The 27197-nt window shown below is 45.7% G+C and overlaps 3 protein-coding genes across 3 annotated transcripts in view; 1 reads left to right on the plus strand and 2 right to left on the minus strand.

Annotated features, from left to right (window-relative positions):
• The first annotated feature begins 68 nt into the window (after positions 1-68).
• Hmu (adipocyte plasma membrane-associated protein hemomucin) lies at positions 69-2582 on the plus strand. The gene is made up of 4 exons (XM_017236693.3): positions 69-326; positions 399-604; positions 659-959; positions 1097-2582. Exons 1-4 carry the CDS (start codon positions 211-213, stop codon positions 2151-2153), a joined length of 1680 nt encoding a protein of 559 aa, XP_017092182.2. The 5' UTR covers positions 69-210; the 3' UTR covers positions 2154-2582.
• On the minus strand, positions 2518-3284 carry LOC108122160 (uncharacterized). The gene is made up of 2 exons (XM_017236694.3): positions 3145-3284; positions 2518-2990 (listed from the first exon to the last, which is right to left on the minus strand). Exon 2 carries the CDS (start codon positions 2966-2968, stop codon positions 2669-2671), a length of 300 nt encoding a protein of 99 aa, XP_017092183.1. The 5' UTR covers positions 2969-2990; positions 3145-3284; the 3' UTR covers positions 2518-2668.
• A 1970-nt stretch (positions 3285-5254) lies between these two features.
• The window catches only part of LOC108121787 (dynein beta chain, ciliary), a 28818-nt gene continuing 6875 nt past the window's right edge, over positions 5255-27197 (minus strand). The window contains exons 12-32 of the mRNA XM_017236074.3: positions 26144-26320; positions 25716-26090; positions 25482-25655; positions 25032-25304; positions 23437-23925; positions 22408-23379; positions 21249-21515; positions 19879-20924; positions 18864-19395; positions 18290-18789; positions 17473-18225; positions 16822-17410; positions 16441-16689; positions 14652-15128; positions 14231-14595; positions 10723-10861; positions 10478-10644; positions 8441-10085; positions 7260-8386; positions 5790-5984; positions 5255-5724 (exon numbers count right to left, since the gene is read on the minus strand). Of these exons, the coding sequence (XP_017091563.2) occupies positions 5625-5724; positions 5790-5984; positions 7260-8386; positions 8441-10085; positions 10478-10644; positions 10723-10861; positions 14231-14595; positions 14652-15128; positions 16441-16689; positions 16822-17410; positions 17473-18225; positions 18290-18789; positions 18864-19395; positions 19879-20924; positions 21249-21515; positions 22408-23379; positions 23437-23925; positions 25032-25304; positions 25482-25655; positions 25716-26090; positions 26144-26320 (10611 nt within the window). The 3' untranslated portion in view covers positions 5255-5624. The remainder of the gene's footprint in view (positions 5725-5789; positions 5985-7259; positions 8387-8440; positions 10086-10477; positions 10645-10722; positions 10862-14230; positions 14596-14651; positions 15129-16440; positions 16690-16821; positions 17411-17472; positions 18226-18289; positions 18790-18863; positions 19396-19878; positions 20925-21248; positions 21516-22407; positions 23380-23436; positions 23926-25031; positions 25305-25481; positions 25656-25715; positions 26091-26143; positions 26321-27197) is intronic.

Below are 27197 nucleotides of genomic sequence, written 5' to 3' on the forward strand. Positions count from 1 at the left end.
TGGTTCCCCGCTGACAAGTGTAAGTGGTGGAACAAATCACAGCTTTCAGCCTTCGATAGTTCCATCGATGTTTTTCCAGCTCTACCGGCCTGATGACTTTCGCGTTTTCTTGTTGAACTTTGCCGTCGTGTCGCTTTTTCTTTGGAGATTTTGCCCTCTTGTTGACCCGTGACCTGCGACTTCACGCCGGTAGATCCAAACGAACTGAACATGGGTCTGCTGTATGCTCTGCGCGTGAGGATCATGAATTTCATGATCTTCTTTCTCTTTATTATTCTGCTGCCCGGTCTGCCTCCCCGTACTACCTTTCCCATGAAGGAATATATGTAAGTACCGGCTCTTACCGATTGACGTAATGCACAGCATAATCCTTGGGGAATTATTATTTTCGTGGCTAGTGTGACGCCGCCCAAGGACTTAAAGGGTGCTTTGGAGCCAAACTTTCACCTGGAGGGAGCGGAGCGACTCTTGGAGGGGCGTGTCTATGGCCCAGAGTGCTTGATAGCCCGCAATAACGAGATTTACACCGGCATCCACGGCGGTGAGGTCATTAAACTAACCAGTAACCACGTCACTCACGTCACCAAGATCGGTCAGCCCTGCGGTAGGTTTTTGAATTTTTAAAAATGTTGGTTTTACTTATTTTTTTTTATTTTAGAGGACATCTACGAGGAGTCAAGGTGTGGTCGTCCATTGGGACTGGCCTTTGATACGCAGGGAAACAATCTGCTCATCGCCGATGCCTACTACGGGCTTTGGCAGGTGGATCTGGGTACAAACAAAAAGACTCTGCTGGTGTCGCCCGCCCAGGAGCTCGCCGGCAAGAATATCAATCGACCAGCTAAGGTTTTCAACGGTATAACCGTAAGCAAAGGAGGCGACATCTACTGGACGGACTCCTCCTCGGACTTTACCATCGAAGACCTGGTTTTCGCTACGTTTGCCAACCCATCGGGACGGTGAGTTCATACGAACACCTCTACGTTTTAAGATCACAGTTCGTGTTTAAGAGGGGGGACTGTATGTCTTACCAAAACCGGTTCCTATTGGCTCTAATAGTCTTCTAACGGTGCGTTCTTTTCTCCCTTCCCTATAGACTATTCAAATACAACCGCGCGAAGAATGTGAGCGAGGTTCTTCTGGACGAACTGGTCTTCGCCAACGGCTTGGCTCTAAGCCCCAACGAGGACTTCATCGTGGTGGCCGAGACAGGTGCTCTTCGGTTGACTAAGTATCATTTGAAGGGGCCCAAAGCTGGACAGAGCGAGGTCTTTGTGGACGGACTTCCCGGCCTTCCGGATAATTTAACGCCAGATGCCGAAGGAATTTGGGTGCCGTTGGTCTTGAGCTCCGATAGTGAACATCCTAATGGGTTCACGCTTTTCACTCGCTTCCCCAGCGTACGTACATTCCTGGCTCGTGTGCTGGCTCTGTTCGAGCTGCCTTTCCGCTACCTGAACAGCGTCTATCCGAACAAGTTCTCTCAGCGATTCGTCCACTTCGTTGGCCACATGGAAAGCCTTAGTGTGCTAACCCCCAAGCGCACCACAGTGGTGCGGGTGGATTGGAACGGCAACATCGTTGGTTCGCTGCACGGCTTCGACAAGTCCGTGACGTCCGTATCGCACGTTCTGGAGTTCCAGGACTTCCTATTCCTGGGTTCGCCTACCAATCAGTACCTGGCGCGCGTAAAGTCGCCAAAGGCTAAGCAGCCTACAGTTAAGGTGCGCAACGTGCGCGTCGAAGGCGAGGGTTTGCAGGCATCCTTCGGTGAACCACCTAGCTCCACCACGGCCAAGCCGCAACCCAAGGTGGCGCCAACTACAACCACGCCGAAACCCACTACAACCACGCCTAAGCCTACTACCACCACGCCTAAGCCAACCACTCCGAAACCCACCACGACAACGCCAAAACCGACCACTACCACGACTACACAGAAGCCAACAACCAAGCCAGCTGAAAAGCCCACAACTACTTCTAAGCCGCCCACCACCACAACTACAACTCCCAAGCCAGCTACGACTACCACTAAGCGTACTGTGCCTAAGACACCCGCGCCGGTAGAGGAGGATATTCCTACCGACACCAAGCCACCCAAGAAGGAAAAGCTCAAGGTGATCAACAAGCAGGGCGTCAATGTGGAACTCTAAGTTCAGAGCCTGCTCCTAACCGGGGATATCCCCAGCCGCGAGATTCGGTTATGCACGTAGTCAAAGCCCATTATGTTAAATGTATTCTCAATCTCTAGCTTCCCAATTAGTTTTGGGGAGCATTCTGTATTTCCATAGATCAGGTTCGATTAGTCAAAGTTTAGTTAATGTCTGAAGACTAGCCGAATGCTCAGCTCTGATCACTTTGGATCCTCCACGGGCAGCTCTTTATATGATTTTGCATATAATTCGGTTTTGCTTTGGCACCCGATACATTCCCTAATTTTGTATTTCACCGGAAGTGCATTCCATCTAGATAAGAGATTAAGCAAAACAATGCCCAAAATTGTTGAACTCGAGTAACTTTTTGATTTTGTACTGATTTTTTCTTATTTTCATTTAAAAATAAAGGTTTTTGTAAAATTAGAATTATAATTAGTGATAACGTAATGCTATTGAGGTTGGTTGTCTTAGAGTAACATTAAATTAGGAGCATCTTTTTCCCCATCCAGGAATTACTGTTTGGAGACCGACTGACTGGTGGGCTTGGGCCGGCTTGGCGGCTCCTTGGGCTCGGTCCACGCCCAATCGGCATAGTGGACACAGCGACCCAGCTCCTCGGAGTACAATTGAGATTTAGGGCAGCGCTGGAGGCGGGCACGGGTTCCCTGCTTGTCGCACACCCAGTACGCCGTTGGATCCCAGAAGTTGCGGAACATGCGGTTAACCTCCTCCAGTCCTTGGCAGCCGGGCTCGCCACTGTGCTCGTGGTATTTCCGCTTCTGGATGGGCAGATGTGCTGTTGCCGTGGCCATTTCTTAGCTTGACGTTGGTATTCTGCGATAGAAAGACAAAACCGGAACAGGGCATTAGTCTCATCCACGATGACGGTGCGTGATCAGCATAAAGCACATATTTTTACTATATTTTTTTTTTTGGCAAGCCATTTGGCCCACATATTTTTGTGAATTGAATTTTTCCTTTCGCTTACCTTGTGATTTGCGTTTCTGGTTTTTTTCCCTTTGGGCTAGCAGCCTGTTGCTTGCTATTGCTCAGTTATTTCACTTCTGATTTGTCATACCGAATCATTTCACGCTTAAATACCATTTCTCGTCGGCGTCGACGTCGCTGCTTGGTGATAGGGTCCGTTCCGACTTCTATTAGAAATGTCTGGTTCGAGTGCCGATTCCGGCGGTGTCGTCGCCGTCGTCGTCGTCGTCGGCGGGCAACGAGCAGTTTTTATCTATGTATAAAGCCAACAAAGTTGCGCCCGTCCGCGGAAAACTGAATCGCCTTGATCTTGAGGCGCCCCACGGGTGGGTGGGTGCTGCTGGGAGGTGGGCCCGCCGCCTGCCCTGGTCTGGTCATTCGCTCACCAGCCAAGTTTCACGTGTAGCCATCGTGGTTGGGGAATACTCCCGGCCAGAGTTTGGCCCACAGGCGATCATATATAAGAAAGAGCGAGCGCAAACATTTGGAGAAAATAAACTTAGGTAATAAGCACTTTGAGTTTGGCAAGCGATCCGAACACCTTGTGCACAGAAAGAAATTTCTTCTCCATAATAAATTTTATTAATCTTTAATTAGGGTTAAAAAAATATATATTTTTACTTGAAATTCCTAAGAAAGAGTATATAAAAAAGGTAAAAAGTATGTAGGTCTTAAGTAGGTATTATAAAGTTATCAATAATTGTTTTTAATGTAAAACCAAAAAATCCACCAAATAACCAATTTGAAGGGGCATTTTCTTCCTGTGCTTCAAGGGCAAAGGTCTAAGGCTTGCCTGCGTCTTTGGAGGAATGACGCCAGATGGAAATGTCAACAAATGCATATAGAAATAGTCAGTAATCAGTCAATAAACCAGCGACTTGGGGGGTTAAGTCGCGCCACTAACTGCAAATATCATCCAGATCACGCAGCCGCCGTGTGGGCCATATGACGAGCCCCCTAGTTTTCAACACCCCTAGTCGGTAACTTTCCCCCGTGTGTCACCTTTCCGTGAATTCTAAAGGCAAATGCCAACAACGCCTTATCATTTATCGCCCAACCAGCCGGCCCACAGCCCACAGCCAGACGCTAAACAGACTCAAGTTTCGAAGGCGTGTAAAGCCGATTGGCGAACGCTATTCACGTGATCGCTCAGTGGTTGGGGCCATATGAATTCTTTTAAAGCCCCAAAACGGGGTTGTACAATCAAGGCAAATAAATTTAAAAAAAAAAACTCTATATGGAAGTAGTATGGTCTATCGATTCCGTCAGCTTGCGAAAATTTATGTACGTGCACGTGGGCAGCTGGTGGCCAAAGTCACCGGGGAGCATTGAAAGCACGAGCTTCCATGCCGGTCTGGCGAGCAAGACGTGCCCGCATGGAGGTATTTCTATAAAAGTGCCACGATCGACCAGATTTCTGATAGTTCGTCACTTGACTCATTGGGGGAAGATTCCATATCTGCTGATGTCCACACGTTTCCCAAATGATCGATCCACTATTTATAAATTTCTAAAAATTATTCTCTAATCTAATATAAAGCGAGTGGAATTTTTAATGACGGGATATGTTTATATGACTTTTTATAATGGTTTTTTTGTGAAATTCATGAAATGAAGTCGTATAAAGTACTCTAGCTTTTACGTCACTTGATTCAAAGTTCAAATGATTAATATGGGCAGTTCAGAAAGTAGTTTAATAAAAGATAAAGCCTATGTTTTTGTTTGATTTGTCATTTAACTTTCACCCTAATTGTCTTATTGCTAAAATTTCAATTTTTGTAAAATTTACGAAATACTCTCGGTCTAAGTACAAATACTAATTCCATTGATAATTAAATATTTGCATTTACGTCACAAATCGTTAAGGAATATTCCATACCTTCTGTTTGACTAGACAGTGTCTGCTGGAATATTATAAAATTCAATTCCAAGTCTATTTTTGGTTGAACTCATTATACTAGACGTCACAATGAGACGACAAATAAAATTTCGACCCAATTAAATTTGATCCAAGCTAGATAGATAGGTTGGGATAGGTTTTATTTATGATACCTGTAGTAGATATTAAATTTATTCACTTTCATAGACAAATTAGTTTGAGTTAGTTATAGCTGGTTTTTTGGTGAATTAATTTTTGGACGCCCACGACTTTGAGAATTTATCAAACCAATGTCATACAGATTCGCGAACAAGTTAGTCTATTTCATGATTTTTTTCCTTGGTAACAAACAGATAGCGCATGATGAGTACCAACAAAGTTCGATAAGTTGAATAATTTCCAGTTCATCGTTATTACGCCAGCTTCACGTGAGTTGCGCGACTGCTCGATTTATCATTGTGCTGAAAGTTATAAATATCTACTAATTGATTAGTCACATACTAACTGGGAAGCGCCGACTTCCTCGCCTTTAGAATTTAATTCGGAATTGCACAAATGACGTTGATTGGAATTATGTCTGATGGGTAATCCGAGAGAGTTATTTATGGCTGCAGTAAAAGCGCCACTCCGCCCAGGATCCACTTCGAGGGGCGTTCACGAGTCTTTAGGTTAAAGGTCCACACATAAGTGTTGCCACGCGACCTGCCCAGAAAGAAAACGTTGAATGACAAAGACGACACTCGGGATACTCGGGAGATGTCACCCACCGGGTCTTGTACAAAGGACACTCGTAGACGCGCTGCAGTTCCTGCTTCTCCTGGACGATGGACTTGATGTATATGACAGGCATCGCGCAGAGCATTTCCTTGGGTCGCAGGGCTACAATGGAGTTCAACTGACAATCCCAGCTGGCGCCGTCCATGTACAGGTCGTGCACAAAGGCGCCCTCCATGGGTGGCAAACTATGTGCAATATATGCGCATGAATGGAAATGCAAAATTCAGTTTAATATTAAAAGTACATCCAAAGATTTCTATAAAGATTGGGTGATATATAAAAGGAATAATTTTTAATAAATTTCTTGAAGCTTATAAGAAATATTTGTGTTTGTAAGGCTGTAATATTCGTAAGGTGTGGGAACTAGTTTAATCTGATTTAATCTCAGTCTGAACAGATAACGTCAAGCTAATGCAAAAACATACAAATAAATAAATGCATATATTTTTTCCCATAGAAGTTTAGTAATCACGATTAATCACTACACAATAAGTACAATAACCTTTATAATAAGGCAAATCAATCTGATTGCTTATTGGAAGGCATCCATCTCTGTTGGCCATAAAGGAATGGACTTTCCCCCAAATTTTTAATGGGACTCTCCAAAAATTTTTCAAAAAATTAAATAATACATTATTTTTCTAGGTTTAGATGCAGATTGGTGAAGAATCGAGCACCGATTGGTTCAAGGTATTCCGCTTGAGAATCGGATGGTTATTGGAAAAACTATAGCCTTCGCTGTGGGCCATATCGTCCTACTCATGCATTCCCCAGATTTTTGCAGGGGGTCACCCAGAAAATTTGACAAAAAATCTAAAAAAAAATGTTATTCTAGGTTTTGATGCAGATTGGTGGAGAATTGATCCCCGATTCGTTTAATGTATCCCGCTTAAGAATTGGATGATTATTGGCAAAGATATAGCCTTCGCTGTGGGCCCTATCGTCCTCCCCATGCATTCCCCAGATTTTTGCAGGGGGTCACCCTGAAAATTTGACAAAATATCTAAAACAAAATATGTTTCTAGGTTTTGATGCAGATTGGTAAAGAATCGAGCCGTGATTCGTTTAAGGTATTCCGTTTGAGAATCGGATGATTATTGAAAAAGATATAGCCTTCGCCCATTCATTCCCCACATTTTTGCAGGGGGTCACCCAGAAAATTTGACAAAATATCTAAAAAAAAATATGTTCCTAGGTTTTGCTGCAGATTGGTGGAGAATCGAGCCCCGATTCGTTTAAGGTATTCCGTTTGAGCATCGGATGATTATTGAAAAAGATATAGCCTTCGCTGTGGGCCATATCGTACGCCCCATGCATTTCCCACATTTTTGCAGGGGGTCACCCAGAAAATTTGACAAAATATCTTAAAAATATGTTTCTTGGTTTCTTGGATTATTGGAAAAGATATAGCCGTCGTATATTTTTCATTCCTAAAAGTGGCAAAGAAAATTTTAACTTACGTGACATCGTCTTTTTGTTTTTTGGTAACATCGCAGCTGATGAGCATGCGGTCTAGGGGTAGGTCGTGCTTTCGGGCACTTTCCTGCATGATGGCCGTAAGGAAGCTCTGCGGATTAAAGAGCCCTCCCAGCCAGATGGCACACGGCAGCTTGAAGTCGTTGAGCCAGCCCGCTAGCTCCTTGATGCGGTGTAGTAGGTCGGAAAACCAGGACTGCAGGCCCAGCATGCTGGGATATGCCAGTCGAGCCCACGCCCCTGGGACATGATCGTAGAAGATCGCGTGGTCCAATCGCTCCATTTCCTGGGTGATAGTCAGTTCTCCCTTCAAACCCAGCATCAATTCTCGCAGAGATCGCTTTATTTCTCGGATAAGTGCGTTCATTCGCTCACATTCTTGCAGGGCCACGACCACAAACGGAGTTTTCCTTTCGACTCGATTGAGAAGAGCCTGGAGATTGAACTCGTCCTGCAGCTTGTCCAGGAAGTCGTCAATCATAATTTTCACCAGCTCCTCCCGGGGTGCGCCGCAATGTGAGCTCAGCTCCGACTCCCTCGGCTGAAGCTCGAAGATGGTGCGCAGCAGTTGCTCGGAGGCTGTGGTCAGGAAGCCAATCTCTGCATTTGGATGCAGACCATACAGCAGTGGGCTCTCCTCCGGCAGCATTTCGGTAATATACGAGTGATAGCCATCGAAATCCAGATTGGGTGGAGCCGGAAATCCCGGGCACAATTCAAAATCCCCATCTATCAGGTCTTGCTGCAGTAACTCCTCCAAATAAGTCTGGCAGAGTCGGCGATCCCAGTCGTCGGTGATATGTCCACCGTACATGATTTCCCCGAACAGGTATCGCAAATCCTCCCAGGGAATGCGATTACTTCCCTCCAGATAGTTGTGGAGCACATTGGCCGAAATGATCAGGTCACCAATGTTAAAGGGGTAGACCTTGTTCCAGCCTTGAGGACCAAACTTTCGTCGTTCTCCAGCCACAGCATGGAAATAGCAGAGCGCGAACAGGATGGACTTGAACTCCGCCTCCTGGGTGCATGTTTCCAGAGCATCTTGTGAGAAATTGTCCCAGGCCTTATGTAGGTTGGCCTCCATCCCAGCTGGCGGTTCATTCACCACCTGTTAGGTGTATTTTCAGGTGAAAGATTCACAAGGATTAGTTTAGTTACTCACCTTCAGCGAGGACTCGAGAATACCTTGTGGTATCACATGGTATTGTGGATCCGGAGCAGGCTCAGCGCTGATAAAAAGCCGGAAACTGGATTCCCCCTGCGTCTCACTTTGCAGAACAATGCGCTCTATGAGCTTCTCCAGGGTAGGGAGCCAGTTGACTACGAGGTGGATGTTTTGCAGGATTACCCACTGCTGTCCGGACTCCAGGGCCTGAATAATTGCCTGCTCGGCCAGCAGCTCCTGACCCTGCCCTAGGGAAATGTTCACCAAGGTGTCAGCCTCCGCATGGAAGCCCTGCCGCTTGCCGAAGCTCTCCACATCCCGGATGGGATCCACTCCGGGCGAAAGGATGAAAAAGGCAGGAGTCGCTGCATTTAGTTCCTGGAAGATGGCCCCAAACGGAGGGGTTTGCACCTCCGCATAAGACTTTCCCATTGTTTGCTCCACAAACTGACGCATGGCATAGGTCATCCGATCCGGTCGCAGCGCCCGGATAATGCACAGTTTCTGAAGCGGCGTGCGGTGCTTCCACTCGCCGGGGAATTGTTCCCGTTCCGGAGTATCGCTGGACATAAACTTGCGCCAGCGCTTTGTATAGTTCTCCATGTCCTTGTCGATGCCGTAGAAGTGTTCAATCAGGGTCAGGGACTTTATCCCACCCCAAGCACTGCGGCCCACGAAATCCAAGGGCGACAGGGTAGTGGGATCATGGGGATATCTCAATAGGAAGTCCGTCTCGTCTTTGGCCACCTGTTCGGCGGCAATGAGGATGCGCAGGGTCATGTGCGAAGTAAAGGTGAGCTTATCAGCTTCAAATAGCCCGCGTAGTGTGTATCGATAGGTCTGCAGGGTGATGGAGTCCACCAAGTGGAGCACCCTCCGCTCATAGTTCTTCGATTCGGCGGCAAGGGCAATGGCCTGTCGGAAAACATGCATGAAGGATTTTAGGGAGAACTTGTAAATTGGATTAATGCGACTCAAATCAGTGAGAACAAAGTATAGGATGGCAGCCCTCTTAGCCGCCGATCTGTATATATTCCGGGTTTCGTCAATCTGCAATGTTGTTACTCTTGCTTCCCGCACCTTGGCCTCGATCTCGTCCACCGTGCGCTTTGTGTTCTCCAAATTCAGGACCAGAGCGTGGTCATCCAGGACATTTTCCCCGGCTGACGCCAAACGGGCCAGCAGCTCGTCCTCCAAGGCTTTCAGTGAGATCTTGAACTTGTTCTGCTGGACCGTGACCTCCGTTTTCATCTGCTCCAAGTCCGGACGCTCGATTTTCACCACTTCCGCCAGCAGCTGCTCCTCGAGTCCGTCCGGTGTGACAGTGAAGTTTATAAGCGTCGTTTGGGCCTGCATTTCCGGCTTGTAGTGGGGATTGGCCAGCTTGGTGTGCAGGATGAGCCGGAAGTTGGGGTTGAACTCGATTTCCTTGTCACCGATACGCAGGTAGCGACCCTTCTTAATCAAGGCCCGACTGAGTAGCGGCTCCAGAACTGTGTCCATCGTTTCCTCAATTTGCTCTATGAGGACAGTGTCGCCATGGGAAATACTCTTCTCTAGGGCCTCCAGGAATCCTTTTTGCCGCAGTCGGAGAACCACCAAAGAGACCCCAAACCTGTTCTTGATCCATTTGATGCCTTGCCTTGATTTGAAATAGAAATGGTGATGATTAATTGACAATGATTCTAAGGTCAGTATCATATTGCTTAACTTTGCTAAGATAAACTGCCAATTGCTTTAAATAATAACCTTTTTTATTTCATTTGTAAATAAACGTAAGATATCTCTTTCCTCCTATTGTTAGTATTTAACGAAGTAAACCAATTATTACATGTATTTAGGAAACGATTGAGAAAATTTAATTATCAGTTTATGTAATCTTTAAAGTGCTTATTTCTATCAATTATTGAGTTCTCAGGTAACTAAATGAAAGTATTTGCTTAAACTGCTTAATTGGACTATCAAATGCTTCAATTAAATTAATTCAGTATTCACCAAATCAATTATCAAGTGCAATTCCAATTTTCCACTTACAGCTGCGGATCAATCATCAATGGCCATCGGGTGGAGTACTGGAGAATGGTGGCGTTCTCGGTGGACATCCTATCCATGGGCAGACCCTCGTTGTTCCAGGCGGCTATCTGGGCGTCGTCGGAGAAGAGAGCCAAGGTGTCCACGCCCTCGGTGTGCGGAATGTGGGGCTGTGGGTGAAAAGACAGGGAAAAGGATCCCTCTTAGAAGTCCGCACGTATCGAAGGGAAAGTCTGCCTGGCACTTACATCGATTTTGCGAAAGTTCGGCAGCCACATCTTGTGCTGCAGCTCCTCCCGGTAGCGCCGCGTGAAACAGCCCACGTACGACAGGAACGAGGAAATTAACAGTATATCTCCGGGCAGGGTACCAATCTTGGCCTGCAGGCTGTGCAGAATAAGAAGAATGGGGGCAGGTAAGTCAAGGATAACCAAGTGGATGTTGGGCGGGCGGTAATCTCCCCTTTGATGCTAACAAATCGTATAAATTACCGGGGAGCAGGATGCTAAAGGTTGCAGCCGCCCCGACATCCGCCAGTGCAGTCTTTATATTCCTACAGTGTCTATATCCCTTCAAAACCTTCTTAAAACGGGCGGTGCATTTAAATTTAAATGAGGGGAAATTGAAAAAATAATGATGTCGGAGAGGAAGTTGCAAGTTGTTGCTGCCTCTGTTGCTGACAATGTTGATGGGCATGGGCTTAAAGCTAGGATCCTGCCGTCGTGGTGGGTGGTGGAGCACTGAAGGATGCCCAAGTGGTTGCATAAATTATCGGAAATTGCTGCATGCCAACTCTTATTGAAATATTTCAGCTTATTATATCGCAACCTCGGGTAAAGACGGGGGAAGTCAAGAAGTATTCAATGTAGGACAGGGCAAGAGTGTGCTTATGAAACATTAAACATCTCATTTTGCACAAAGGAATAATATTGGTAATATTATTATTTATGCAAGCTGTGAACTATTTAAGATCACACAATTTATAAACTCTCAGACATATTTTTTTAATTTTTCATCAATAAATAATTACAATATGTAATCCTAGTTGAAAAGTTTCAAGTGTATCAGCACTCTCTTTTATGATATTATTTGAAGCGTTTTTAGCACAAAACTATTTTCAATTAGTTACTGGCGTTCTTCCCTTATCCTGTGTGTCCACTTATTAAAAGTAAAAAGACACATGATTTATGCACATTCATATATTTAAAGACTCACACAAATGGGTCTTTATAATTGAATAATCTAATAAATACTTAGACCCATTTCCATAGAAATCGTCTAAATAAGGGGTTCAATTAGCAACTAAGAGTTCTAAAAATACCAATGAGTAAGAGCAGTTCATCGCTTTTATTAGGAATGTTTTTACAAAATTCAGTATTACTATTGTACCCCTCTATTTAAATAGAAAACTACACCCTTGGATTCCACGTTTATGGAATAATTGTTTTTGCAGAAATACCGTGTTGGATTTTAGTGAAATGCCTGTCAGGTGACATAAGAGCATTCTCATTTCAAACAGATAGTATTTTTCAAAGACAGCCCAGCAATGCCAACAACGAAAGTTGGCAAACAAATGCAAGTATCCTGCATCTTTATTGGGTGCGTGTGTGTAATTTTATTGTCAAATATGCAGAAATTTATATGCAAGTCATGGCAGCTTACACACCCACACTCCGACCTACACAGGTACAAACAATTTGCTTTTGTGGGTCAAATTATATTTTCATAAATATTTGAACGCCTCTCGCCCCGTCTGCAGTTGGCCAAAGTCTGACCCAGGAACTAGGATCCAGAATCGAGAGCCATGCACGCCGTATAAATGTATGTGTGTATTTATATCCTGTGCGAGCCGGGCTGTTGCTCCTTTGGCAGTGCATTCAATGGGCATTAGTTTGTATGGCCAAGTCACATCCACACCCTAGCCGGACTACAACATAAATTCACAACACAGCACAACAGAAAAGAACAGAACACAGCACACACAGTTCGGAAATTTTTCATTTTTCGTAATTCAATACGTATTTCATATGCATTTATATTCCGATTCAATCCCCCTGGCACTTTAGCTGCTGACGCTGCCCATTTGGGTTTGATCTGGACTTGGTGAGCTGGGCGAGCTTATGCGAACTTGTGTGCGAATTTTGCAGTTGTTTAGGTGCGAAAAATTCAACACTTCGATTCGGCTCCCAACCGAGCAACCTAGCAACCTCCAACCCAAAACCCAACCGACACCCAATCGCCCTTTACGGATTTTCTTTTGGCTTGCACGCGCACTCAATTGAATTTCAATGAATACAGCCAGCCAGTCAATGGGCAAAGGTGTCGGAGTGCTGTGCGTGTTGTGTGCACTACCCCGGTCCACAGCCCACTGCCCACAACCCTTGGTCAAAACCGAAACCTACGGAAGTCCCAATTGGAATTGCCATTGACATCTATATGAATTTGATTACGTTTTTTGCCAGTGCTTATTGCAGTCGATGGTTTATATAATTGTTGGTCGGCTCCCTATTGCCTTTCATACTCTCATCAATGGAAATACATGATTTTATAACGTTGTGGGAAATTCATTTCAAGTTTAAATTGGCTGAGCAGTTGCAAGTTCATTGAGTTCAATCATTTGAAAAAATATTAGCCACTAGTTGGATCACAAGGTTTATAGTTGTGTCAAAAATATAGATTACTTCTATAATAGCTTTACGTAGAAAAATATTTCTACATTGAAATTTATTGAATTATTTGCGCAAAATGCTGCATACTTTTATGCATCTCCCAGAGGCGCACTATTCGAAAATATTTGTTATACATATCTTAATGTAGACATAACTTTAACACCACATCAACTATTTCTATCCGTAATCCGTTTGGAGTGCAGATGCATTACCACCTCAACAGTTACGTGCTTTCAAATACTAATAGGCTTTGCCTCCTCCACACGAAACCTGCACGCTTTCTCCAACTTGGCACTTTCTCCCATCCTTTCTGTTGTGCCGCCAACTTTCACGCTTGTCAAGTGCAATTTTTGGCTTGTTAGGCAGGTGTCTCGCACCTTGCCACGACATATTCGTGCCTCGCGTTACCAGCTCGCGAGGCAACAGATGGGATTAGCTGATATTTACACTGGCACAATGACAATGCCTTTCAGGTTTGAATAGGTTTTGAACGAGTTTTGCACGATTTCCTATGCGATTTGACTAACAATTTTGAATTGAAATATGTATGTGGCTTTTAAATATTTAAAAAGCAAATAGGGGTACTAGAAACCAAGCTAGAAACTATCCCTAAAAAGAAATGATCAAAATTCTAATAAACAACTATCTAATTCTATCTAATTTCTTAGAAATTAGAGGAAATTAGAAATTCTTAGTTTCTATCTAATTTCTTTGACAAATTAGAGATAGTTTAATAAAGAGAATAATTAATTTAAACTGTTTAAATTGGCAATGATTTTTGCACATTGTTGCCGGTAAAGACAGTTCATTGCCATTGGTGGGTGCACAATCGAGCGAATGAGCCGGGGTCGGGAACCTTGCAGTCAACCAAACGGGAGCAGGCAAATAAAATTTACGGCCTTTTGTTGCTGCGGTGGCCCGAAAGTGAATGGAATTCGCCAAGCACCCCCACACCCATCATCAGAAACCATCCCAGCCCCTACCCTGAGTTCAGTTCGGCTGGCGAGGCAATTACTGCGATTGCGGGCGCACACAGAATGTAAATTAAATTTAATAATTGATTGCGTATAAATGCAGTAGCACCTACCTCTGCACGGACTCTTTCCACCGGATGTTCTCGTTGGCCAGTCCGTTGACCAGCCGGTGGGCCAGGTCAATGGTGAAGGAGGTCTTGTCCGCCTCCCGCTGGCACCTTTGCTTCTCGGCCACCGCGTTCTCAAACTCGGCCTGAATCTCGGCCAGCTTCGCCTCCAAGTTGTTGATTTTCGCCTTCAGATACTGCAGCCGTTCGCGTGCCTCCAATAGCTCCTGCTGCGAGTCCTGCAGAGCCTGTTGTTTGGGCCCGACGATCAAGAAAACCTGATGGTAGCGATGTAAATTAATTACCCAGGCGCACAGCCCTGCGGCGGCTACTGATTTCTGCACTACTTTGTCTGGATTAAATTCGGGGTCCTTGAAAATATTTACACCATCTTTATAAATTATGAGTAAAGTATTTTAAAGTTTACCTTAAGATACTCCTGTAGGGTTTCAATGATATTGGGATGTATGTTGTCCTTATTGTAGTTCAAAAGATCATTGAGGAACTGATCCACTCGCACCATCATCAGCTTGGCAGCCTTCCAGCTCCGATCCCTTGGGATTTTCCCATTGCTGGCCAGCAAGACCATCACGGCAGCACAGACATTAATGACCGCCTTGGGAGGTGATCCAAAGGACTTTAATTCGGTGAGATTGTTCTTATTCAGCGTGTTGAGGGCAGCTTGGGCGGCCACCAGAGCAGGCTCCGCCTGCCTAAGATCCTCCTCGCACATCTTGGTCTTGATGGAGACATCCTCCTCGATGATGCGAACCCGCTTCTCCTCCTCGGAGGCGATGTACCGCTCCTTCTTCACCTTCTCACTCTCGGCGCTTACGATCACAATCAGCTTGTCGGCAGCAGCGTTCTTGGCCGCCAATTGGACCTCTTGGATTGCCAGTTGATGCTGCGAACGAGGAAGTCCTTGACTCAATTGAAACTCAAAGCCAAAATCAAAGTGAGCTGAAAAGTTTCCCCGGCTAAGGAAGATAATTAAAGCCCCGGCACGATGGCTCAATATTTACCCAGAGCAACTTTCGCGCACAAATTGCGGGCGTATCAATACAAATACCAGCCCGTATAAGTGTGGTTCAAAATCAGCAGTGATGTGCCGTGTACCTTTAAAGGACTTAACTTTAAAGCATTTAGTTAAATAATTTAAGGAAAACTGCAACTTGTTTTCCAGGTAGATAAAAGTATAGGTCCTATAAATGTATATACATTCCATTCGACTTTATTTGTATTGCTATAGATTTTTTAATAAATAGCTAAAAATTAATATGCCATTATTCTCATCACTGAAAAGCACAGGCTGTGAAATGAGGGTCCTATCCACGCGCTTCGGAAAATTGAAACGGCTTTTGTTCGATTGAAGCGAATTCAATTTAATTCAATTAGTTTAAATAACATTTGCCCTGCCCCGTCCCTTAGCTGGGGCACGGTTGAATGGCTGTTGTTTAGCGCTGCAGGGGTGTGGAAAAAGAGCTGGGCTTACGCTGCGTATACGCGACGTAACCGGAAACGGCGTTAAAAACTCAAAGAATGGCGCAGCCAGAGCCTCTGTGTCGGGGCTTCCGCTTCTCCGGTTTCCGCCATTGAAGTCAGAAAAGGCGGACAAGTGGACGGCGGATTTGCTGCAACAACAATTCAATTAAGCGTACTAATTGAATGGCCGACGCGGCGGCTTCGATGCTCCGGATCGGATGGCAATGTTCCATTGAAAGCTGATGCTTGACGATGATCGATTTTGTGGCTACCCTGCAGCCGTGTTCAATTAATATTTGAAAGTCCGCGGAGATGCTACAGATTTTTTGTTCAGAACTGAGACAGGAAATTATTTCGGAACTTGAACAGAAAAAAATTCAATTTACATGTGCCCGGGGAACAAAAACAGATTTGTAACCAAACCTTAAACATAGGATTGAAAATGTATCGATTTGAATTTTTTAAATTTGTACTTTAAAAAATGAGATGTACTACAATTTTATAAAATTATAAGTATCAGAAAAACTTTTGTTAAATTTAAATCAAAGTCCATTCTAAATACAGTTTAACTTTTAAGGTTTTATAGAAAAAACTCCAAGAAATTTCTCTTTGTGCCCCTACAAACCCACCGACTTGCCACTTTAACATTTTATATATATACGTAGCATATGGGCACCGAATGTGGCACTCGCCTCCTGTCCTGTCCTGCCTTGTCCACTCCATCATTTACTCACCTTCAGAGTGTCCACCTGACGGGCGCACTCCGCCAGCTTGGCCATTCCGCTCTGGAGCCGGGCAATGCGCTCCGCAAACTCGCCGTTTTTGTCCACCAACAGTTTGCGGTAGAGGAAAATGTATTCCAGAAAAGTTTTCGGGGTCGTGTAGTTGTAGCGTTTTTCATTCTGCAGATAAATTCTCGATATCTGATTCACAGTGCCGTGGACGTAAGCCATAAAGCACCCGATGGGCGGCACGAGGGCGGGCTGGAAGCAGGATATGGAGCAGTAAGTGGGAGCAAAGGGTCAGGACCCTTCGGTCTGGACTCGTGCTTAAAGTGTCCGGCGCTGTAAATTGTGCCCGACTGACGCATAAATAAACGTCTGACGCATACGTACCTCCAAAATGCCACTGATTTCGTTGAGGAACTTCTGGGAAACGGACTCCAGGGCGCTTTTGGGCCACTCGTGGAACCAGTCGATGGCCGTCCGGCTGATGATGGCCGGAAATTTCCGAGCCCGGACACGCAGAGTCTGCCCCACGGGCGAAAAGCACAGCACCACTTTCAGCAGCCGTCTGACTTTCTCCACGAAATACCTCCAGCAATTGTCCTTGGTGTCCAGGGTGCCACTTTGTTTCACCTCGTTGCGAATTCCATTGGTAATGGTGTCCATCTGGTCGTCGTTGAAGAGTTCGGGTATCTCCCCAGATGCCAGCAGATCATTTATCAGCATTAGTATCGATTCGTCGGGTATCTGAGCGTCTGAGATGAGGAATACCGAGGCCAAATTCTTGAGGCCCACCTTCATGTACAGACTGGCGATTTCTTCTCTCATATCTAGAAGGCCGAAGCCCCGCTTGATTTGAATTTGGGAGACACTAAGGGAGGAAATAAAGGCGGCTAGGCGGGCCAGAGTCTGTTTGCCAGAGCCTCCTACGCCTATAAGGAGAGCATTACCCCGAGGATTCTCCAGAATGCGATTTATGCTGAAATTAAAGAAGATTTTTAAGGATGAATAGTTTTAGAAAGTCCTATCCTTATTACTCACCGACAAACGTGTATCATGGCATCCTCGAAAAGGACCAAATTCATGTACCCCACCACCTCATTATAACTTGCCTGGGCTTCAATAAGAAGCGAGTAAAGAGAGTCCCAGCTCTTGAGGGGCATGTATTTCTGATCCACCAGCGACTGGGCAAAGTGGCTATAGATCAGCGGTTCTGCAAACACAAAATCCTCATCAAAGTCCTCGAAATCCTTCTTAAAAATATCTCTGATGGATGATTTAAATGATTTGATATCATAGGGATCCACTAGTCGATCATGATAGACCCGAAAGGCCTCGTGGACGTAGAGGCGCATCAGTTCCGAGGGCCGGCTGCAAATGGTTCCCCCATAGCCAGTGTTTGCTCCCCCCGCCGAGGCTGGGGCTCCCACACTATTCATCAGCCCTTGGTAAATACCCGTCAAGTCCCGGAGATTAAACAGATAGTGGAACTTTACGGCGGTGGGCAGAAAAGCGTACTCCACCCGCCGATGAAGGGCAATTCCCACCCGCACCAGCAAACTGCCGATGGACCGGATCTCTTTGCTGAATCCTTGGCCAGGGCTTTCCAGGTGACTGGCCAGGATACTGCCGTAAATATACTGCAGCGTATCCTCGCTCGGCGGAGCAACCGAAAACACACAAAAGTGGCGTTGCAGTCGGGGATCAATAGTGAATGATCCGGCTGTGGGATTCATACAAGCCGCGAACTGGCAGTGACGGATGTCCTTTAGCTGCAGCCTTTGTCGGTCGTACCTAGGGATATATAATTATAGATAGAATCTTATTGTATCTATTTTCCTTGTTTTTTTACAATTACCATTGCCTGTAGTCCATAAACTGCCGCATTATTGTGTGTGGCTGTACTGTTCCATAAGCATCTACTTCCGGCATGTTTAGGTCATTTACAAAGTATACAAGTCTTCGTTTGGGACCACTGGGGGCGTAGCATCTTCCAGACTTCTTTTCCAGTGGTCGGTCGAGCATCTTCTGGAATATCTCCGAGCTGGTGTAGAAATTAAAGTGGGTGGCCTGAACGGTGGTCAGAAGCGGAGTAGCCGAGGAGGACGCCTTGCGCCGCACGCCTGGTGCGTTTGCCGTTTGAATTGCTGGCTGGTGATTGCTTTCTGAAGCCGAAACCGTGGTAACAGCCACTTCAAGGAGTTCCTGGTCATTGGCGTACTGGCTGAAGAGTTCTCGGAAAATGGCACCCTTGCCACAGCCAGAACTACCAACTAACATACAGGCCAAGTTGCGGTCGATGAGGAGTTTGAGAAAATAAGCCAGGCGAGTGGTTTCCGCCGTAGATATAAGTATGTTCTGGGAGTTTAAGATTTATGAATTTTCGTGGAACTTCTTATTAATTAAGATTAAGTTCTGATTAAGTTCCTCACCTGTAGCGGAGTCTCGGAATCAATTTGGCCATCCAATTGATCCTGGGCAGCCAGCTCAGTCCAGGGTTGAAATTTTAGGGTTTGCACATTCAATTGATGGTCGAAAACTGTGCCCTGGCTGGGCAACTTGATGTCCTTGAACTCTCCAATCCACCATTTGTGAAATTCGCGGTGCCAGTCAATGATTACGTCCTGGCTGAGGGCTGAGCCAAAACTCCAAACAGTGGCGTACACGAAGATGGTTTCTAAGGCCATCACCATGGCCTCGTGCGAGAGCTCACCGTGCTGCAAGCCATGCGGATTTACGGCGGATCCAGCTCCACCACGGCCATCATTGCCATCGGTATCGCTGTCCAGAAGACATTCAAGAAGGTAGCAGGTCATCTGAATCATGGCCATGTCCGTAATGGGAGTGATGCGGCGAAAATCGCGATGTCGCTGCATTAGGCATGGAAAATATTTCTCGAACAATGTAGTCAGGATGCCCCTCTCTATCATATCCACTCGGGTCTCCAGCCAAGAAGAAACATATCTATTTTAAGTAAAGGAAATTTTGTAAATTTTTTGTTAATTGTGGCGGGCTCTTTTCGAAATTTGAAATGGATGGGGACATTATGCTATACCCCTTTAAACTATATAAAAAGTGACTCAAAACACTTTTAGTTTTAAGTATTAACTCTAAACATAATAACTTTTGTTAGATTTTTTATCAAATTTTCTAGATAAACCCCTTTATAAATAGACGATATGGCCCACAGCGAAGGCTATATCTTTGCAAATAATCTGCCGATTCTCAAGCGGAATATATTAAACGAATCGGGGATCAATTCCCCACCAACCTGCATCAAAACCTAGAAACATATTTTTTTTTAGATTTTTTGTCAAATTTTCGGCACCCTTAAAACCATGGTGAGATTGTGCCATATCTTTGGCAGTAAACTACATTTTTGATAAAATTGATCAAAAAAAATATTCAAAACACTAAACAAAAAAATGTGAAGAGAAAACTACTTACGGAGACCAGCCCAAGTCTTGGGGATTGATGTACAGGATGCCAGCTCGTGAAACTGTGGCCGGAGTGGCAGCCTTCAGATGTCCTACTTCGAAGAGGAGCCGCATCTCCTTTTTGAGAGAGATTCTTTCGTTGCTGGCCAATGTGAGAATTTTGTTATCGTCCATCAGAGTGTTTAAGCTCTCGATCCACATGGGATCAATGTCCCCGTCTAGGACAATCCACTTTGGATTCCCAGGCGGCATGTTCGCCTGCTCCCGCATGATGGAGGAAAAGAGGCCATCTTTCCACTCCCGCGTCGTGGGATTCACAATGCCGAACAGTTCGTCGTTGGACAAGGCCTTGGGATTGAGGACGTGACAGACTGGTTTCATTTTTTGGATCCGGTAGGTTTCTTGCAGGGTTTGCCAGATCTTGGTCTTGCCAGTGCCGGCATTTCCCACTATGAATACAGAATGCCGGACATCGAGAAGCTCCTGAAGTTGGACCACCTTCATAAGGAACCCCTCTTCCGGCTGCAGCTTGATTTCGTTTACCGCTCTCCGTATCGTCTTCTCGAACTCGAAGACTCTCTTGCGGGGCACATCCAGGGCCGGAAATAGGTCGCCAATCAGACCCATAAATATGGGCACGTCCTCCGTGACAATCTTGGGGATATTGAAGTCGCGCAGTGCTCGCATCAGCACCTGATCCTCCGGCCGGCTGTGGTCGTCCCTCTTGAGGGTGCCGGCCACCACCAGCACCGACTTGATGGCCCGCAGACCCCAGTCGTAGTGATCCTGCTTGGATAGCAGCTCCTTGCACAGCGTGTACAGGGTGATAAATTTTCGGGCCAGCAGACGGGCGTCCTGGAAGCCCTCGGCCATTAGCATAATCTCACAAATCAAAGCAAAGTCCGGAACAATCATGGCGCACGGCCGGAACAGGGTCTTCAGGTTCTCCGGCAGCTCTGTCCGGCCGGCGTATCCCGGATTCATGGTGATAAAAATTCCAACCGACGGCTCCAGCGAAATGCGCTCGCCCATAAAGATAAATTGGGTTTTATGCATCTGTAAACAGAGCGAGGAAGTGGCAGAAGGAACAACATCGTGGACCAGACCAGAGGAGTGTGGACCAGTGAGGTTCAGGAAAAGTAATCAATGCAACATGCTGGAGCAAAGCACTTAGAAAAAAGGATATGCTTTATCAAACTACTAACCATTTTAATCTAAAGTGTAGCTTAAATATTTCAGATGGGTTGTTGTTTTTCCCAGAAAAGTGTTTTAAAACTAAAAATATATTTCCAATTCTCTATTCAAAAATCTTTATAAAAGTGCACCTTAGGTGGGCAAAATCAATTTGCAAGCCGTGAGAAGCATTCCCAGGCCACGTACCTTTATTGCCTCCTGTATGGTCTTCACCTGGACGGCCACCACGGACAGGACCTCGACGCAGATGCGATTGAACTCGTCAAAGCAGCCCCAGGCACCAGTCTGGGCCAGCCCTTTGTAAATGTTGCCACAAGATTTGTAGTCCATTTGCTCCGAGCAGTTGAAGACATAAACCATTACGCCCAGGGCGCGTCCCAGGTCCTTGGTTGTTTCTGTTTTTCCGGTTCCAGCAGGTCCTGCGGTTGCACCGGCCAACCGCAATCGCAGCGACTGTCGTGGAATTGGCAGGACGAGGTGGCATATGTAAATTACAAAGAGCATTTATTTTCCACTAACGAGTTGTTTAATTTAACGCAGGACCAGGTGGGAAAGGAGTTGCAACAAACTGATGATTGTTAATAGCAGCCTTGGCATCCCACTTTCCCCCTCGAAGGTCCAATTAAAATGATTCTAAGTTACAAAAATATGCTGCCTTATTGTCATTATTCAAAACAGATATCCTTGTTTTTCTGATTGAAATTTGGAAAATCACAAAATAACACATTTCGAAGAGGTCATAGCTATTTTCCCCTTCAAAGGATTCAAATGTACATGAGTGTAAAGTGTAAAGCATATTATTGCAACATTGTTTGACACATTTCTGACACAGCACGATACATCATAGATGCCACTGAGATAATATCTGATTGTGCGAAATGGCGTAAAATATGCGACTGCCCGAGGAAAAATGTGCTCTAATTGCACGAAAATGTAGGTGCATTTAATTTATTGAATTTACGCCCTAAATCACACGGCCAAAGTGTCTCATGGCGCTAATATTGAGTTTTTGTCGCCCCTTTAACTTGCTGCTCGTTTTAATATATTCAAGCCATGGGACATTGGCTTTTAATTATTCAAAGCTAACTATGGACTATACATTTGTAGCGGATTTCCGCTGATAAATCCATTAACGCCCCGTGGCAGGCGTTGAAAAGGTTTATATTTAATTCAGCACTCGTTAGAAAGGATTTGCACAACAACAGCAAAGTGAAAGTGATTGGCCGGTGTTCAATTACCGGCGTTGCGTATACGCCACGTGTTTCAACGAAAAATTATGTAAACGCCTAACAGTTAGCTTTACATTGGAAAGGGAAAATAGAATTAATAAAAAATAAAGTCCTACCTGCGTTAGGGTTATATAGCAGCGATCTGTGAGTGGAGTGATTACCAGGCGGGATGTATTTCCCAGATACTCGTAGGCATACCGGAATTCCGCATCGCAGATGTTGGCAAAGCAGTCCTCGTCTCCGCTTCCACAGCTGATGGCTGTGCTTGCCCTGCCACTGGAGCTGCCAGCCTGGTCGTCATCCCATCTGTGACGCAGCTGACTCTGCCACTGGAAGGCCAGGGAGTTGTCCACCTTGGCGGCAATGATCTTGCCCACCACATCTCGCGAATGAACATCTATAGTGCAGATTGTCATGATCTTCTGTCGATCTCCGGGCGACAGCTCGCCGAGGAGCAAATTGATAAGAGCGTTCAGCTGGGCGATTTGTCGTTTGTGTAGTTCCTTCATGACGCCCTCGTAGCCCTCCTCCATGCAGCCAAAGGACCGGTTCACATCCGCCGTCCAGCTTATTTGACTGCAGCAGAGCGCCACCTGGGCGGGCCAGTCGTAGAGCCACTGCTCCCGGGGCTTCTCCCCGAAAACCTTCAGGGCACGTCGAAATAGCTCGTGCAAAGTGCTGCGCATTTGCTGAATGATGGCTCTCAGCCAGAGCTCCACCCTTCCGCTACATTCAATGAATGCGGGCTGATTCTGATCCGCCGATACAAAGGGCACATACTCGTCATTCTCCTTGGAGTGCATTCCCACGGCATTGGGAGTATTAGTGTCGTACTCAAGCCGCAGGATCGAGTCGAACAACTTGATCAGGTGTCGGTCGATAACCTGCGGATTGTTTCCATTCGAGAGGATGTCCAGCAGGTCGGCGGCCGAGATGAAGTAGAAGCGGGGAAAGGCCAGACGCTTCGTTTCCAGATAATCGTTCAAGGCCTTCTCGCAGACCGCTAGTCGCTGTTGCAACTGCAACAGTTGAGCCAGAACATCGTCATGGTGCAAGACTACTTGCATTACCACCCGAACGTGGCTTACCTTGGTTTTGAAAATAAATATTTAATACTTGGGTTACACTTAACTTCATGCACAAACCTTGCCCAGAAGTTCCGTAAAATCAGCATCTATCTTCTCAAAGTTTGCCGCATCTGCCGGCAGTTGGGCCCGGATATCTGCCGATCCAATAAAGATGCATTCCAGGTAGATCCACTTCCGCTGCACCTCGAACCAGTTAACAATGAGGGTGTCGATGCCGCCCAGAACCCTCTGCCAGTGGGTAAGCTTGTCTAGGAGGTACTCGATGTGTTTCGAGGTGGAAATGTTTTGCAACTGCATCTGGTTGTCGTCCAGGGTTTCGATTAGTTCCTCGGAGACCTTCAGCAACTGGATATGGGGCCGGGTGTGGTGCTGTTCCAGCTCGAACTCCAAATGAGCCCAGGTGGCCTTAATCTCATCGAGAACCTTGGTCACAGTCATCTCCTTGATGGCACGATCCACGGTGTTTTTTATGTCCTCTTCATGGTGTTGAAGCTTCAGGGTGAGGAGTTGGGCCAAGCTTGTTGATTTGTTACTCTTGTAAGAGGTCTAAAGGGTAATAAACCATAAATAATCATTAAATCATAATGCAAAGTTATTGAATTTGTGAATGAGGGACTAAGCTGTTAAGACTTATTTACTTTCAACTCGAATTGCCAGAATTTAACTGAATATTGGAAGGAAATTTTACCCAAAGGAAGCTCTACTTTGGCTTGATTAATTAGAAATTTGAATACATTTCTAGTGAAAATCTTCAATGGCTTCATTTATCCTTTATTCTGGACATTGAAAGTTCGAGGTCAATTTAAGATAGCTTGAATGGGAAAACACAGAATTTGAATTTCATCAGAAGGCTGACTATTTGGATGCCTATGCCATGCAGAAACAAATTAATAATCACATATTTATGTATGAATACTGGCAAAATTTAATTATGAAAACTGAACAATGCATTCCTCTAACGCCTTTGGTTATTGGAGGAAGTAAGCAGCTTGCCTGTAATGGAGCTTCGGCCATGGCATTTTCAACAATGCACATTATTCCGGATTACCCATGTCAGGAGGCTGCCGGTGGCTTTCGGCAGACTCCTGATTAGGTTTGGATGAGCAGCAAATGCGATAACTACATTTTAATTTATGAAAATGTTCTAGATTTGGGCACAGAGCTTCCATTTTGATTTACACTTACCAGCTCGTCCATAGGATGCTGTCCACTTAGCTGAGCATGAAGTCGATAAGCGAGAAACTTGATTAGATTTTAGTCATTTATGCGACAGATCAGTGATTCAATCCAATTATGTTAGATTCACAAACACACTGGGTATTGGGGGGGCAGGGGCATTTTGTTTGCGTAGCTTCGGTCTGACAAATCACGTTGCAAATTGCTCTCAACCGGATTCCTGCGATGTGGTTAGCGCTGCGTTATTTCCTCACAGACAAGCAGCTCCTGAGGTTGCTGTCAGTGCCGTTTCGTCGCGGGTTTGCCAACACATCACCTCCTGCTAATGTGTTTGCCCAATGTGCGCCATTGTCCTGGCTCAAAGAGACATCAGCCGCGAGGGCAGGATGCCGAAGTTGCGTATCCACCGCCACCAGCTCAATCACTCGGAACGAGACACACACACTCGGATGCACCATGGCTACCATTATACTCACCTTTGTCAGCTGCATCAACTCCATCCAATGGCGCTCCGTAATTGCCGGATTCTGTAGCTCGGTGATGGCCCTCAGTGAGGCAACCAGCTCGCGCAGCACGGCCACAATGTGCACGTAGGGCGCCCAGTCGCGGATGCACTTGTCCAGGGTGCGCAGGTCGCGGGTGAACTTCTTGCACTCGTGCTCCATTTCGTCGGTGTCGATGAGCAGCCAGGGGGTTGAGTGCCAGTCCACGATGCAGGACTCGATGACGCGCACAAAGTCCCACAATTGCTACGGGCGAGTCAATTACTAAGGTTTCTCTTCATGATTAATTGCATCAAACTATTCTGTTATGTATGGCTTTGCAACAATGTACCAAGACATCATTCTCAGCAAAGTTTTAGGTTTAAATTAAGACACATTTTGATGTCTTAATAATCTCACAAAGAAGCTTAAGCAAGGACTCACCTTGACTCTCCTCAGCTCTACCTCGCACACCTGCAGACAGGCGGAGTCGGGTGCCGTGATGTCCAGGAGGCGAGCCCAGCGGGTGTAGAGACGCTGCTGGCGTCCGAAGCGGTGCAGCCGCACGTAGACCTCATCGCAGGCTTCATAGACGTTTGGACAGGGCACTCGAAAGAACTGGAAGCCAAAAATGAAACATAATCGAACTCGAAATATAATGGTTCTCGCTCCACTTACTGGCATCCTTTGGAACTGCCTGGCGTAGTGTTGCAGGTGGCAGGTGTGCAGTCCAATCAGAGCCGACACGCGCTGCTGCTGGTGGAATCGTGTGTCCTGCAGCGCCTCCTGCTTCACGGTGCTGCTGTGCTTCAGTTGCTGCCACTGGAGGGGCAGTTGCTCGATGCCTCGCAGCAGCTGTGGCTCGAACTCCACGTTGTAGGTCTTCAGCAGGCCCATAATGTCCTTGAGCGGCTTGAAGACATTGTCGGCGTATGGCTCTCGCTGCCGGATCTCTGCCATGATGCCAAGTACCCGGAGCAGGGCCTTGAAGTCGTGGCGGGCGATGTGCAGCTGCAGAGTTTCGTGGCCACGGGCAATAAAGGCGTTTAGCTCCTGGAAGAGGCAACTTTAGCTTGTTGACATTGTTTCAGAAAGGTTATTCTTACTTTCAGTGTTCCCTGGACGTAGCGGAGTAGCCACTGCTTGCATAGATGCGACCACTTGCAGGCCAGATTAAGGAGGCCGTATTTGAGAGGCTTGAGGTCAAGGGCCAGCCAGCCATTGATGCACTCCCGGTTCTCGCACTGGTCAATGGCGTCGTGCACTTCGTTGTAGTTCTCAATCTGAAGGAGGTTAGAGGACAGAAGGAGTAGGGGGAGAATCAGGGACCTGACATCTTTGTTCGAGTTGCCCAGCCCTAATTTATTTGCTAATTTGCCACACATGGACGGGTGTTTGGGTCCGGCTTCTCTATATTAAGTATACGTACTGTTGCCGTTGGTTTATTAAGCGCACCAGCTGCGTCAGAGGCAACCCAATGGCTAGTCATGAATAAAATGCCGGCCAGTGATTTCTCCTGATCTATGTTAGGTTCAGGGTATTATTAAAAGTGCATACGTTAAAAAAATCAAAAATAAATGATTCAAGTCTTAGAGCTTTAAAATCAGCATAAAGGACTCGAATATAATTGGATAGACGAAATATTTTATGTTCAAATATTGTTAAATCATGTTGAAGTGATAGAACACATGCTTGAGATTTAAGCAAGATTTAATTTATTTGTAAAAATATTAAAATGTTATAGTTTTTTTCAGATTAAGACCATTCAGACTTCGTTGATTTCCCATTCATACTTTCCTGCTACATGTTTTCCCCTATTTTATTGGGTAACACCCTATTTCACATGCTCTGCCCCCCAATTCTCTGTGCATTTTGACCATGATTTGTTATACAAATATGTATGTAGCTTGTTGTGCTCCTGCGAGGGTTCCTTTGGGGTAATTTATAGCATACTTTTCGGGGCGTTTGATAATTGTTTAAAGAAAATATTACGCATACGTCGGCGATTTGCCTGCTGTGCAGTGCTGCGAAGGAAATAAGTCAGGAAAGCCATGTGTTGGCTGGGCATTTCGTAAATGTTTTGCTTTTGTTTTGTATTGTTTTTTTTCTGGCTGGGCCTGGTCAGTGAGCACTGCCACACATTTGACCCTAAATGGTCAA

Source organism: Drosophila bipectinata, chromosome 3R, assembly GCF_030179905.1.
Source record: "Drosophila bipectinata strain 14024-0381.07 chromosome 3R, DbipHiC1v2, whole genome shotgun sequence".
Lineage (NCBI taxonomy): Eukaryota > Metazoa > Arthropoda > Insecta > Diptera > Drosophilidae > Drosophila > Drosophila bipectinata.